This window comes from Monopterus albus, unplaced genomic scaffold (assembly GCF_001952655.1).
Source record: "Monopterus albus unplaced genomic scaffold, M_albus_1.0 scaffold147.1, whole genome shotgun sequence".
Lineage (NCBI taxonomy): Eukaryota > Metazoa > Chordata > Actinopteri > Synbranchiformes > Synbranchidae > Monopterus > Monopterus albus.
Genome location: NW_018128027.1, coordinates 1,590,511 through 1,605,746, shown reverse-complemented (window position 1 = coordinate 1,605,746; position 15,236 = coordinate 1,590,511). Strand labels below are relative to the sequence as shown.

The following is a 15,236-nucleotide window of genomic DNA, read 5'->3' as shown; positions in this document are numbered from 1 at the left end:
CCGCCCACCTGTCTTGAGGTCCCGGCTGCTCGGGAAGCGGTGGGGGGCGGCTAGCTTGGGCTAAGCTACGTCTAGGACGCTCCACACCGGCTACGTGGGCATAGGTAGATGGCCTATTCTCCCTAGTGTGGAGACGCGCTTCTAAGTCTGTGAGCCTCGCCTCCAATGCTGCTAGCATCTGACATTTATTACAAGTACCATTATCGCTAAAGGAGGCAGAGGAATAACTGAACATGCGACACTCCAAGCAAGAGAAAGGAGGAGAGGAAGAGGGGGAAGCCATTGCTCTCGATTAAGCTACTAGCTTAGCTAGCTTCTAAACTAGCCGACCTAAAGTAGCAAGTTAAATTTGGTAGTTAGCAAGAACTTCTGCAAAACAAGTGCTTTAAGTGGTGCAAGCGTATGTTGTCACTCAGAAATTCAGATGGACCTAGAAAATAGTGAGTTTAATTCCTAAACAATCTGGAAGCAAGCACAACACAGTGCAGGTACAGAAAACAGGAAATGAGTACGGTTTACCGCAGAGGCAGGAAACAACAGACCGTCAAAGGTTTCGCATGTGTGTCAGTTCTGGCTGGGGTTGCCTCAGGAGCCCAGACCAGTGTGGAGAGCAGGTGATTCTGTTGAGGGTGCGGGGACCCAGCTGCTTAAGGGTTTGTGTGTGTTATTCAGCCTAAAGAAGTGCAGTCTTCACAACACTGTATTGTCATTGTTGAGCCATTAACTGTAGGTACAAAACCATAGAAACTAGTTCAGTTCATAGTACAAACATGCAGAGAACAAGGTATTTAGATTATATCATAAGACAATGGTGGTGTTCTGTGATTCCTACACACTATAACCCATCAAAGAAATTAAAATGGCATCCTAACAGCAGCATTAAATAAACATTTCTCCCCAAGGTGCTAGAAGACAACGACTATGGCCGTGCTGTGGACTGGTGGGGGCTTGGGGTGGTGATGTACGAGATGATGTGCGGCAGACTGCCGTTCTACAACCAGGACCATGAGAAGCTGTTTGAGCTCATCCTCATGGAAGACATTCGCTTCCCTCGGACGCTCGGTCTCGAAGCACGCTCCCTGCTTTCTGGTCTTCTCAAGAAAGACCCGCTGCAAAGGTGAGGCTGTAGCGAATCTCTTCCTGAGAGCCGTCAGGCCATTTTTGAAGCAACTGTTTGTTTTTACTCTAGTCCAGCTGGTAAAACCAGGAGAACACTGCACTTAAATGTTAGAAAATGTGTAGTCTCACCTTACAGCGAAACAGTGCATTACTTGACTCTAGTTTTTTTTTTATGATAGAATAGCTAGAAAAGTGGAAAGGGAATGATTCAATGTATTTGTCCTTTTGTACTCGTCTTTCAGGTTAGGTGGAGGGCCTGACGATGCGAAGGAAATCATGCAGCACAAGTTCTTCGCAGGAATTGAATGGCAAGATGTTTATCAAAAGAAGGCAAGTTTCTAACATGTTCACCCCTCCCCACCCCCCCACCCCCCTGGGTTTCATGCCCCCAAGGGGATTGATAAAGTTATGCCACTTGAAGCACCACCATCTAGAAAACAGACTGTGATGTGACCGACAGCTGTTACCGAAATGACTGACAGCACTGGTGTGCTGATATGTCTGTGTCTCATCTCCTCTTCGACAGCTGGTCCCGCCATTTAAACCCCAAGTTACCTCAGAGACGGACACACGATATTTTGACGAGGAGTTCACAGCACAGACCATCACTATTACACCACCCGGGCAAGGTACCTCCATGCCAGACACGCTCATACACTACACTTAATATGACCTTTCTTATGCAATGGTGACCCGACTTTCCCCTTGGGGAGTATCATTCGAAGTGCTTTGTCTGTCTATATGGTGCCGTATAGCAATGAGTTTGAATGTAACAAGACTGTTGCACACGGTGGACTGTGAAAATTAATTACCACCTAACTTGTATGATAAATTTCCATCCACCTCCTATGAGACATTGACAATGAGTAATTACACTTGGTTCACTTAAGATGAAAACTGACTTTTAGTTGTCCCAAGAGTCACTGAATAACTAACTCTTGCGGGGGAAAAAGGTTACTCATTTAGTGTCGCTGAATTAGGTTGCGGTGATGTGTGAACCGATTGTCACTTTAAGTTTCATTTTTATTAACTATGAGGCTCCTGAGAGAAACTTGGAAACTGTACAGATTCCTTTAGTCATAAATGTTGAGTATTTTTCATTAGGCAGAGTTTTCAGCTGGGTTCTGTGGGAGAGACATGAGTTGGTTTCAGGAAGCGTTCAGGGGCTGGTAAAGAGGCCATGCTGCAGGTTAGCTACAGTAGCTCCCCTGAGGGCAGTCTGCCCCCTCCTGGAGAACCAGCACCATAAAATTATGCCTCACAAAGTTATCAGATACTTCTGAATGACCGCCAGTGTGTTAATACACAAATTACACAGCATAAAAAAAACAAGATGATAAAAAACAGCATATTGCAACAGCAGGATATTGCCAAGCAGGTGCAGCATTCATTGTTTATTTCACTCAGCAAAGACAGTGTACTAAGTTCAGAAAATTGTACTGCTACTTTTACTCTAGTCCAGCTGGTAAAACCAGGAGAACACTGCACTTAAATGTTAGAAAATGTGTAGTCTCACCTTACAGCGAAACAGTGCAGTGTACTTGACTAGGAATAAATACATGAATATGTATTTTTACTAGAAGGCCATATTTAAAATCACTTCTCACTATAAATGTGTACATTTGCAAACAATATGCCAATAAATATTGACATATCCTGGGAAATTGTACATTTGATCTGTTTATAGATGAAATAGCCTGTATGTGTGTAATCCAGTCAAATGAAGATATGCAAACCTCAGGACCCTTAAATAAGCATAAAACTGTTATATTCATTGATTCACAATATTGTAATTCTCCTGATACACACCGTCACATTGTCTACAGTTAAGTTCTAGAGAGACCAACAGTTTTTTGCCCTGTGTCACCAGATGACAGTATGGAGTCCTTCGACAGCGAGCGGAGGCCCCACTTCCCCCAGTTCTCCTACTCAGCTAGTGGTACCACCTAAGTGACTCTCAGACATTCCTCTGGTCCCGCCATCTCCCCTCACCCTCCACCTGACTACACTCCCAGAATGGTCGGGACCGCAGCCCCATCCTCCTGGCATTGTCTGCAGATGGCGTCGATGTAACATTTACAATCTGCAAGTTGCGTTTTTACAGGAAGGAGGAAATGCAAAACAAAACAAAGATAACTATAGTTGTTCTGTGTGGCCTTTGAAGACTGACCACGAGGAGAGAGCGCATTAACACTACCCTGCAGCTCCTGGTTATTATGTACCGAGCAGACATCCATACACCATAATGAATTGGGAAGTGTGGTTCTGTTATGCCACTGTTGTGAATTTTGATTAGGGGCCATTTTATATTGAACATGCACAGTTAAACATGAACCAACCATTTCAGATGTATGAAAGGCACGCTGTGGACCAAAACTATCATGTGAGCAGTGTGTGTTGTTTGGTGAGTGGGTCATGAAACGTGCTCTGAACAATTCACCAACCATTCAGACCAAGATATTTTCTAACTTCAAGCGTGAATGTACCGTGTAAAATAAAGTTGATGTTGATGATGCATACTTCTTTGTTGTAACACATGGCTGATTCTCCTAAGACTGAAATGCCATCTTCTGGAAAGGATTTTATCACTTTCTTACCACCCTGATGCAAAGCTGATACCTGTTGGTCTGTTGTAGTATCGTGCCACACCACCATGGGTTTATAAATCAATTGTGCAATACACACTGGTGCAAAGAATGCAGATTGGTTAATCATTAAGGTAAAAGCTGGCCTGCAGTGGATTCCTCTTGTAATTCTCTGCACATCAGAGGCACTGAGAGACCCCCAATTTCCTGTTCAGGATAATAAATAGCTCCTCCCACCCCCCTCTGATGTTAAATGCTTATAGTTCCTGATGCCTTCTTATCTTGATGCTGTGCTGCAGACACCTCCCAGTTTTCCTCTGATCACTGTCACTGACCCATCAGAAACTCTTCTCTCTTGTGGGTTTTTCTTCCATTTACAGTACCAGATTGGGTGTTTCCCACCCAGTACATTCACTGCTGCCTCAGTGAGGCCACATTAACATAATATAGTTTGTTAGGAATACTTTGCGAATTGAGCTTCAGGGGGAAACATGCAGTCATCCTTGAATTTGCTCCTTTAAAGGACTTCACAAGCTTCTGAATTATTTATGAGACAAACCTTGACAAAAATGAGTCTCACTGTGCCAATGACATGCACTTTGCTGCCCCGTAATTATTGTTTTTGGACTCTTGTTTGTACTGTGTGGTTGGTAGGGACTAAATTAGCTTTTATTATATAAATTTGAATGTGGTGGATTCAACTGAGCAAATCTTGTTTTATTTGTATTTGTTCCCTCTTTTTTTTTTTTTTTTTTTTAACTGAGGCTAAACTGCGACTTTTGGGATCTGAAGTACTTGTAAAGTGCACCAGGAGTTTTTCAAAAATATTTTCAAGTTGACAGATAATCCTTTTTCAAAAGTTTGTCATACATTATTGAATGTAACAGTTTATGCCATGTTTTCACTTCAGTCTTTTGCAAACCTTTGCTTAGTTTTGGAATCTATTTCTTATTCCTATGCACATTCACCCTTTGCTTTCACCTTCTGAAAATAGGGAAGTTCATTTTATACTTTTTATTTTTTACTTCAGCTTTTTTTTGTACCTGCTCTCCCATGTTGCTGTGACTGAGGACACCAGCTTTAGTAAACAAATAATATAAACTTTGTACACTGTTTTCACTTGTTTTTTTCAAATGGATGAAATAAAAAGTCTAAACAAAAACAGCTTTGAGGACTCTTATTGTGAAATCTTAAAGCTAAAGTTCACATTTTTGTGTGTTGTGATGAGTCAGGAACTACATTGTAGATTTTATATTAACACTAGGCTTTATAATCAGCCAGAGGCACTGTTTTGGGGTTGTCAATCTGCCTGTATGATTCTTGCGAATGCAATATCTCATCAAAGGTCAAGGTCAATGACCTCACCTCTGTCGCATACCTGTAAATTTGACTGGTTCATGCCAATTCTAGTTATACCAGGTCAGTTTAGATTAATGAAACCTTACCACATCTAGTTGAAATTCTTTGTTTTTTGCTGTTAATTCTAAGTGTGAAAAAATGTAAATGTGCCTTTTGAATTTAATATCTGCAGAAGCAGACTTTTTCTCTCTGTCACTAAATAGTAGCAAAGTCAATAGGAGCAGGAATTTTGTTCATCCAAACCTCACCGTGATCACACTGTGCAGACAAAACATGGTTAAATGTTACAGCACTCAGCAGCTCTGACTGTGCCTTGGCTGTGTTCTGTGCCTCTGCAGGACTGCTCAGGTCCACATCTGGGGCTCTGCAGCTGGTCGGAGAGAGGGAGAGATGCTCCCCCCGGGCCCTCAGGCAGATGGTACAGTCTCTGGAGCAGCTGTCCACAGCCAGGGCTCACAGTATGTCTGTGGGCCAGCTGTGGTCTGCAGTGTCACACAGAGAGACCAAGGTCTGGCCCAGTGTGGCACTCACCTGACAACCATCCCTCACCTGATTGCAGCTGCACTGCCCAAAACACTCTGCAGAGCTGGAGCTGCAGCTCTGCCACAGGGCTCCCCTGGGTGATGTAGTGTTGTGCTGTGTGGAGATGTCACTCACGCACAGCCTACAAGCTCTGCTCTGCTCTGCTCTTCTTTGTACTAGATGCAAAAATATTTCCTGTAACAGAAATTATGTTGTTCTTAATACTGAATCTGCTTTGTGAATATACAGAAATTAAAGACAGGAGAGAAGAAGAAGGATTTTTAGATATTTAGGCACTTGAAATATGGGTTTTAAAGAAGTGGATGAAACTCACCAGCAGCATGCATTTCCTGTTTTCCTCTTTCAGAGCTATGTATGTGCTCTAGTTGTCATTTTATATTAGTTTTTAACCAACTTATGTTTTACCAGGGAAGCCTCTTTTTTATTGGTGCCCTGGCCAAGTATATTTCTAGTGTATTTTCTAACTAATGAATAGATTAATGTTCAGAGTGTGGTACTCAAGGACATTTTTTTTTTTTGCAGGATGGACACTGCCTCTCACCATGCTTGAACTATGCTCTTCACTGACTGCAATGCCTTGGTGCAATACATACAGAGCCTATAAAAAGTATTCACCCCCTTGAATGTTTTACCCTTTTATTGATTTTATAAATCAATCATGGTCAATATAATTTGGCTTTTTTGACCAAAATAAATTACAAAAAACCTCTTTAATGTCAAAGTGAAAACAGGTTTCTACAAGGTAATGTCAAATAAAAATATGTTGTGTGAAATAAGTGATTGCATAAATATTCAGCCCATTTAATTCAACAGAGGTCCAGCCAATTGGTGCTAGTAGTCTCACAATTAGTGAAATGGGGATCACCAGAGCTCAGTGATTGTAGTATAAAGACACCTGTGTCTGGAAGGTCCAGTCACTGGTTAATCAGTATTCCCGGCTACCATTACACCATGAAGACAAAAGGACACTCCGAGCAACTCAGAGAAAAGGTTATTGAAAAGTATAAGTCAGGGGATGGATACAAAAAACATTTCCAAGGCACTGAACATCCCCCGGAGTTCAAGTTATAAATCCATCATCAACAAATGGAAGGAATATGGCACATACCTAAATCTACCTAGATCAGACTGTTCTCACAAGCTGAGTGACCGTGCAAGAAGGAGACTAGTGAGAGGCCACCAAGACACCTATGAATACTCTGAAGGAGTTACAAGCATCAGCAGCTGAGATGGGAGAGACTCTGCATACAACAACTGTTGCCTGGGTTCTTCACCAGTCAAAGCTTAATGGGAGAGTGGCAAAGAGAAAGCCACTGTTGAAGAAAACTCATATTAAATCTCAACTGAGTTCACTAAAAGGGATGTGGGAGACTCCATGGTTAAATGGAACAAAGTTCTTTGAGACCAAAATGGTGCTTTTTGGCCATCAGACAAGATGCTATGCTTGGCAGACACCAAACACTGCACATCACCACAAACACACCATTCTCACAGTGAAGCACAGTGGTGGCAGCATCGTGTTGTGGGGATGCTTCTCAGCAGCCGGCCCTGGAAGGCTTGTAAAGGTAGAGGATAAAATTAATGTGGCAAAATATAGGAAAATCCTGGAGGACAATGTTATTCAGTCTGCAAGAGAACTACATCTTGGGATAAGATTTATTTTCCAGCAAGACAATGACCCGAAGCATACTGTGAAAGCTACACAGAAATGGTTTAAAGACAACAAGATAAGTGTTCTGGAGTGGCCGAGTCAAAGCCCAGACCTTAATCCAAAAGAGAATTTGTGGCTGGACTTGAAAAGGGCTGTTAACACCAGATCCCTGTGCAACCTGGCAGATTTGGAGCAGTTTAGCAAAGAAGAATGGAGTAAAATTGCAGTGGCCAGATGTGCAAGCCTGACTGAGACCTATCCACACAGACTCAGTGCTGTGATTGTAGCCAAAGGTGCATCTACTAAACAGGGGGTGAATATTTATGCAATCACTTATTTCACATTACATATTTTTATTTGATTAACATTACTTTGTAGAAATCTGTTTTCACTTTGACATTAAAGAGGTTTTTTGTAATTTTTTTGTCAAAAAAGCCAAATTATACTAACTGTGACTGATTTATAAAATCAATAAAAGGGTAAAACATCCAAGGGGGTGAATACTTTGTATAGGCACTGTATAACATAGTTCAAGCAATAGAAGCACACAGCACTGGATAAAACATGATCCTTGATGACAAGGTCCACAGTGAATTTAATGCCTTGCATTTCAGCTTCTTCAGCTTCACTCCAGGCTAAACACAATTTAAAACTATATTCCTCTCAGTAGCTTTCCATACATCGCTGATTCATGTGGCTTGGAGGAAGAAACCTGTATCACCATGTGGTGAAACAGCAGGTTTGTTTATATCAGGGTGGGGAGTTTCAATGTGCCAGAGGTCAAGATGCTTTCAAAACAGGTTCAACCTGTTAACTACAAGCCCCTTCATAACACTAACAAGGGGTGGGGGTGAATCCACCTATACTTAGTTTAAGGACCTTTTTAGAGTGATAATAAATCTATAGTATACATCCTTAAATGCTTAGTGAGTTTAAATATACTGTGTATATACATATATATATGAATAATGGCCTTTTAGTGACTGGAGACACATTTTCATCATTTTTACATAACTCCAAAATATCTGCATATGTTAGCTGGAGTGACTGACTGTGAATGCTTTATCTCTGGACATACGGAGATACACCGACACTGTGGCTCTGTTTAAATCTCCCTTAACAACAAAAATGCATTTTCAGTGCCGTAATTTGAAACCAGAGCGCCATCTAGCGGGTACTGGGTTTATGTAAAAGCATAATTCGTATTCCTTATAAACAGCATCATTGTTGAATTTTAACTGAGAGAAGAGGATTAGATCAAATGCATACTGCAAGTTGAATTTAAATTAGGGTATTTTGATAAATTACCTTATATCCTTTTCAACTAAAATAATTCCCCATTAGAATACTGATTGGATCTCAAATCCACGCTACTCCTTGACACAGTCGTTGGATAAAGTATTTTACCACATTGCCCCAGAAACACATTCATCTTCTTTAATTCAAGAGAGGTATGATTATCTTTGTGTTGTCCGGCTCCACTGTGAGAAACGCAGTACGGAGAAAGTCCGATCGGAACGGGAATGGAGCCGAAGATCGTCTAACATGGAGATGAGCCACCACACGGCCAAAGCGCCACTGCCCAGCTGGTAAAGGTAGAGCTAGTTTTAGCTATGCCTTATATGCTTATAATGTGAACTACTGCTGGATAGCTTGTTATTTTGCCTCTTTCTGAAAAGTAACTAGTAGCTAAAATGATCCAATAAATCTAGTGAGTACAAAGTACATTATTTTACCCTGAAATGTGGTGAAGTCAAAGAGTGGAAATAGAAAATGAAAATACTCAAGTACAGATACCTCAAAATTATATAAGCACAGTACTTAAGTAAATGTACTTAGTTGCTTTCCACCTCTGCTGGCAATAGATTTGTGTCTCAGCAAGACTCCATCTTGTGTAGTTTCGCACTGTGGACTTTGAAACCAGCAATCTGAGTTCAAGTCATGGTGGGACCTGTCTAGCAGCTTTCTCATCTTTGCATTAATATACTGTATAAGGGTACTGTTCAGAAAGCATCTGAAAATTATAGCGACAATTAAAGTACATTAAGTGAATGCACTGGATCTAAATCTGTAAACCTTCCCTTACAGTTGCAATATATGTCTCTGGGCTTCACTTTTTCTCAGTCATTTATCCACAAAGAATAAACAAAATGCAATATGTGGGCGATGTTAAGGGTACAGTCTGATGGTTCTGTGGCCTACGGGTACCTCGGGTCACTGAGACCGTACCCAGTAGGCCCGTTCAGTAATCCATGTCTGCGCTACACGTGGGTGAGTCCATCATTTGTGTTCAGTGTGTTTCTGCTCCTTGGAATGGGACAGAGTGAGAGGTCTTCCTTCTCGCACCTCCGCTCAAACTCTGTATAACGTTTGACCGGGCTTGTCAAGCTACGTCACCGTGTCGGGAGAAGAGGCGTTGGAGCTGAGTTTCACCCGGTTGTCATTCCCAGAGTAGGAAGAGGGTGTGATCGACAAGTACCTGTCCAGTGTTACCTGTACTCTTGTTATTGATACAGCTTGTCGTCGAGTTTCATTTGCCGTAGGACGTTAAACACTGGCTTCACTCAGGCGTAAAACGGAGAAGGCATTAAAGGTACGTCCTAGCTGGGAGCAAGTCATTGGAAAACGCTTGTTTCAGTGTAGTGGGAGGCTCCCTGATGTTAGCCGAACCACCCCACTAGCATAGGCACACTCCAGCAGCCCCCGTGTCATTTAAAATAACGTGTTGCATTTACGTGACAATAAAAACGGCTTTTAACGTCTAAAGACTACTTCAGCTAATACTTTTAATAATGTTAAGCTAGACTACCATTACAGGAAGTTAAAAAAAAACAACCCTCATAACTGGAAGATGAAGTTGTTAGCTAAAGTTCCAACAACAGGTTTCCCAGCATGCGTAGACTAAAGACTGGATCAGGCCCTGACGTAGCCTCCTTTCAGGAAACCTGCATTTTGATTAGTGTGAGCTGCATATACTGTCTGTCCCTAACCAGGCTGACTCACCAGCACATTTCATTGTGTTACCTCAATAGTAACACAGCCACAGTGGAACTGGATGGATAAACTGGTCTAGTTTAGGTGATATGGTGACTTCCCCTCAGTAATCCCTCCATTCAAGCACGCTTTCACCAGAGCAGCCCTTTAATAACACTTGGCATTGTTCAGGGACACTGGTATTGAATTTTGCTCATGCTTTCTGATTGGTACGTCATCATACTACAGCCATTCAATTCTCAGGTTGTCCTGTTTGTCTCTGAATATTTTCATTGCTGTCTTTCCCCAGAATGTTAAGAAGATCCTGACTCGTGGCTCCAACATGAGTGTGACATCATGGTTCCTGGTCAGCAGCTCAGGCACACGCCACCGGCTGCCACGGGAGATGATCTTCGTGGGCCGGGATGATTGTGAGCTAATGCTGCAGGTGTGTGACTTTGTGTGTGCTTTGCATTTACTAAGCAAACACCTGTAGAGTGTCATATGAATGGCTCTTCTCTATAATCTCTGAGATGATGGGCAGAATATGTTTTCATTACTCTTGCTGACAGGACAGCTATGTGAAACACCAGTGAGAGGCTCCTGGCATGTTTCGTGTGCGTGCATTTCTGACTGTGTAACTTAGTGACAGTGGCTTGACACAAAGTTGCCCCTGACAGCATTCTCTTGTGTTGTTTTTCCATGCTGTGTCTGTCATAAACACGCTGTCTTCGTGGTCTTTGCATGATACTCTCCTATTTTCTTCTCACTCTAAATTTATGTTGCCTTAGAAGCAGTTGTTTAAACTTTACTTAGTCGGGGTGTTATGTTCAGAAAAGCCCTGCAAGCCACAGAGGTCGGTTTGATTGAAAAGTAGTTCGAGTCCTTACTGTACGTAGGCGTCACAGGATCCTGGAAAAAAAACCTCAGCTTCTCCTGGACTCAGATTATGTAGTCGTGCTGCTTTCGAACTTGGCACTAAATGTCTTTAAATCTTTGATCTTTAGTTTTGTTTGTTTGGAGCTCAATGCATCTTTCTGTTGAAACCAGTTTGTAATGTGAGAATCTTGTTTGGCATGAAAAGTAGAGTTTAAAGTGAAGTCATATTAAATGGCACAGCTGAGGGCTGGAAAGTTTTGACGTTCCCTGATAACTTGTCCCTGTTCAGTGCCTGTCTGTATGAACAGTAATTAGACCATATGCCTCACATATTCATAGTGACTGCATTTAATCTCTTTCAGCAGTGTGCTTAATGTTCCCTAGTGCCAGTTTACATTTGTTCTCTGACAAGGAAGGCAAAGTCAAGCTAAACATTGTCGCGTTAACAGTGTGGAATTTTTAGTGCTGCTACACAGGTAAACTAATCGATAGGCTGGCAAGTATTTACAAGAAGTTGTTTGAAAGTCCACTGAATGGACAGGCCAGTATGATTGGTACACACAGAAAGATGGTGGTAACTGTGCACGTTACTTTGGCTGTCATCTTTGATACTTGTGATTGTTGTGACAAGGGGGCCCAGTGTGCCTAATGAGCAGAACACAGAGACTGAGTGGGTGTGAATGACTTGCACCATTTGCATTTCATTAATGAAAGCATATTTACAAGGAAGCACATTTTTCCACTGGTTAGTGGCTTAACAAGCAGAGTTTGCTGGCTAAGTACTGGGGGAAGGTTTGTGTTGCTCTCTACAGATGTGTAGTTTTTATTCACCCACAGGTCCTAAATTTGGATCATAGGGAGTGAATGATAATGACCTTTAGGGCTGCAGCTAATGAATATCTTCTTCACTGAGAAAGCTTCTTCAGTATTTGGTTTATAAAAAGTAAGTTTCAAGGATTTTATTGTCAATTCACTATATGTGCAGGACATACAGAAAATCAAAATACCGTATCTCTCTCACGTAGTGTTGGGTGCCATAACATTTAGGAACTAAAATAGAACAAAGTAGAATAAAAATAGAATAAGAACTGGATTGACGTAATTAGGATAAATCTAAACGGTTCAGCCAATAAGCTGTGACTCAAAACCGTGTACAGTCAGTGACAGTAGTGCAAACAATGATAGGAGATTGTCAGATGGTTCAACATCACCAGGGTGTTGGTGATGAGGTGCAAATATCATACGAGGTTTACATGGACAGTATCGCAAATGACCAACAGCAGCAGATTTACATATAATATAACAGATGGTAAAACAGTAGAATTAGTTTTTTTTTTGTTTCCACAACAGTAAGCAGCAGATTTACCTGTAATATAACAAAAAGGGGGAATGTATTGAGTTTGTGCAAACAGCAGGGGTGGTCTTCCTATATCTTTTTATGCTCTGTGGTGGGTTCAGCATCCTCACAGCCTGGTGGATGAAGCTGTTTGTAAGTCTAGTGGAGTGGGCCTGAAGACGCCCATACCTTCTCTCTGAAGGCAGGAGTCTTGAAGATGTCTGGAAGGGAAGGCAGAGGGGCACCGATGATCTTACTGGCTGTTTTCACTATGCGTTGCAGGGTCCTTCTGCAACGCTGCAACGTTACAGGAGGTAGTACAGGCTCTGTACCACACAGTGATGCAGCCAGTGATGACGCTTTCAATGGTGCCCCGGTAGAAAGAGTGCATGATGGGTGGTGGGACACTAGCTCTCCTCTGTTTGCGGAGGAAGTAGAGGAATGTTTGAACCTTCTTGGCCAGTGATGTGGTGTTGTTGGTCCAGGAGAGGTCCTCAGAGATGTGCACCCCCAGGAACTTGGTGCTGCTAACTCTCTCCACTACGGCACCATCCCTGTAGGAAAGTCCAGCACCCAGTTGCAGAGAGAGGTTTTGAGTCCCAAGTGTCCAGGTTTTTGTGTAAGCTGCTGGGGAATGATTGTTGAATGCTGAACTGAAGTCTAGGAACAGCATTCACATGTAAGAGTTTTTTGAATGTAGGTGGGTTAGGATTGGATGGAGAAAAAAAGTAATAGCATCCTCTGTGGACCTGCTTGACCTGTATGCAAACTGAAATGGTCGTGAGCGGAAGGAAGGATGGACCTGGCCTTCTGCATGACCAGCTGCTGGAAGCACTTCATACTAACTGAAGTCAGTGCTACAGGCCGATTAGTCATTGTAACTGGTTTTGGTGGGGCTTCTTTGGAATCGGAATTATTGTGGCAGCCTTGAAACACGTGGGAGCAACCGCTTGGCTCAGAGAGATGTTAAAGATGTCTGTGAGGATGTCCTTGAGCTCCTCGGCACAGTCCTTTTAAAACATGACCAGGTATGTTATTTGGTCCAGCTGCCTTGTGTGGGTCGATCCTCGACAGGGTGTTCTTCACACTAGCTACAGACAGACACACAGCCTGCTCGCCCAGGGGAGGGGTGGTCTTCTGTGCTGGTGTGTTGTTCTGTGTTTCAAAGCAGCCAAAGAAGTCATTGAGGCTGTTCAGCAGAGAGCTGTCACTATCACAGCTCTGAGGTGGGGGTTTATAGCCTGTGAGGGTTTGGATGCCCCTCCAGAGACTCTGTGCATCTCTAGTGTTGCTGAAGCGTCCAGATATTTTCTTGCTGTATTGGTGTTTTTCCTCCCTGATTCCATGGGACAGGTTGGCTCTTGCTGTTGCTAGGCCTGTGGCGTCGCCGGCCCTAATGGCTGCATCCCGAGCCCTCAGGAGTCTGTGAACTTCACCTGTCATCCATGGCTTCTGGTTGCCATGTACACTGATATTTTTGCAGTATCAATGCCACTGTGATGTATGCTGTGATGGCCTCAGTGTATTCTTCTATATCTATGTGACTGTTGTGAGTGGCTGCTTGTTTGAAAATGTCCCAGTCTGTATTGTCAAAACAGTCCTCCAGAGCAGAGGAAGCCCCCTCCGGCCACACACCTACCTCCTTTTGTGTTGGTCTGATGGCTTTCACTCTGGGTCTGTATGCAGGTCTCAGCATGATGGTGATGTGATCAGAGAGACCCAGGTGGGGAAGGGGGGGGCGGCGGCTTTGTATACACCCTGGCATGCAGTGTACACAAAGTCCAATGTGTTGTCTCCTCTCATTGGAAAGTCCACATGAAGTCCCCAGCTGTGATGAGGACTCCGTCTGGGTGCGCTGTCTGTTGTTCACTGACGGCCTGGTACAGTGCATTCAGTGCCTCACTCCTATCAGTGGTGTTAGCGGTGGGAGGAATGTATGCAGCTATCAACAGCTACATAAATAGAAAGGCCGACACTTGATGATAATAAACTCCACCAACGGAGAACAGTGTTTATGAACAATAGCTGCGTCCTGACACCAAGCATCGCTGATGTAAACACAAACTCCCCCTCCACGTGTTTTACCTCTTTCCACAAAGACTCGGTCAGCTCAGTAGCATGTTAGCCCAGTTAGCTGGATAGTAATCAGTTGCTTTTTTGGAATGTTGGAAAATACCTATTCCCAGAATCCCAGGCCAGATTGCTTACTTCTGAGCACCTGACCAAAACCCAAACATACACACTTTACTATGATATGAAACGGATAAAAGTGACAAAAGTGGTAAATTCTTACTTGAATGCGACTTGAATTAGTTGCTTATTAATTTTAGGTATTAATCCACAGATTGATTAATTGACCAGTTGTTCCAGCATTAATGATCTCTGTGTTACTTTTGTTGCAGTCTCGCAGTGTGGACAAACAGCACGCTGTGATCAACTATGACCCAAACACAGATGAGCACATGGTGAAGGACCTGGGCAGTTTGAACGGGGTGAGTGAATCCTCCACGCACAGTGGTAAAAGCCGTTGGACTCCCTGAAGGCTTCAGTGTTAGAAATATCTGTTTGTGCTCCAGAGGGGATGAACAATCAGCGATAAAGCGAAGACTAGGTCAGACCTCTTTCTTTCCACCCATTCTTTCTCACACTTTAGCCCTAGTCTTTTTTCACTGCTGGCACCTTGATTTCACCATGATCCCAGTGAAATCCAGAGTTCAGCAGCAGAAGAAACCATTCATTGTTCTCACAGAATGTTTCTTTTGGCTTTGGTTACCCCAGAAAAAATAATCAG

The 15,236-nt window shown here is 42.8% G+C and overlaps 2 protein-coding genes across 6 annotated transcripts in view; both read left to right on the top strand.

The window, feature by feature from the left end:
* akt1 (v-akt murine thymoma viral oncogene homolog 1) overlaps window positions 1-3,638 on the top strand; it is a 43,688-nt gene extending 40,050 nt beyond the window's left edge. For both annotated transcript variants that reach the window (XM_020614555.1, XM_020614556.1), the window contains exons 11-14: window positions 903-1,117; window positions 1,362-1,449; window positions 1,646-1,748; window positions 2,990-3,638. In XM_020614555.1, coding sequence (XP_020470211.1) covers window positions 903-1,117; window positions 1,362-1,449; window positions 1,646-1,748; window positions 2,990-3,069 — 486 coding nt within the window. In that variant the 3' untranslated portion in view covers window positions 3,070-3,638. The remainder of the gene's footprint in view (window positions 1-902; window positions 1,118-1,361; window positions 1,450-1,645; window positions 1,749-2,989) is intronic.
* Window positions 3,639-9,630: 5,992 nt separating this feature from the next.
* cep170ba (centrosomal protein 170Ba) overlaps window positions 9,631-15,236 on the top strand; it is a 20,529-nt gene continuing 14,923 nt past the window's right edge. For all 4 annotated transcript variants that reach the window (XM_020614518.1, XM_020614519.1, XM_020614517.1 and 1 more), the window contains exons 1-3: window positions 9,631-9,850; window positions 10,541-10,678; window positions 14,848-14,937. In XM_020614518.1, coding sequence (XP_020470174.1) covers window positions 10,574-10,678; window positions 14,848-14,937 — 195 coding nt within the window. In that variant the 5' untranslated portion in view covers window positions 9,631-9,850; window positions 10,541-10,573. The remainder of the gene's footprint in view (window positions 9,851-10,540; window positions 10,679-14,847; window positions 14,938-15,236) is intronic.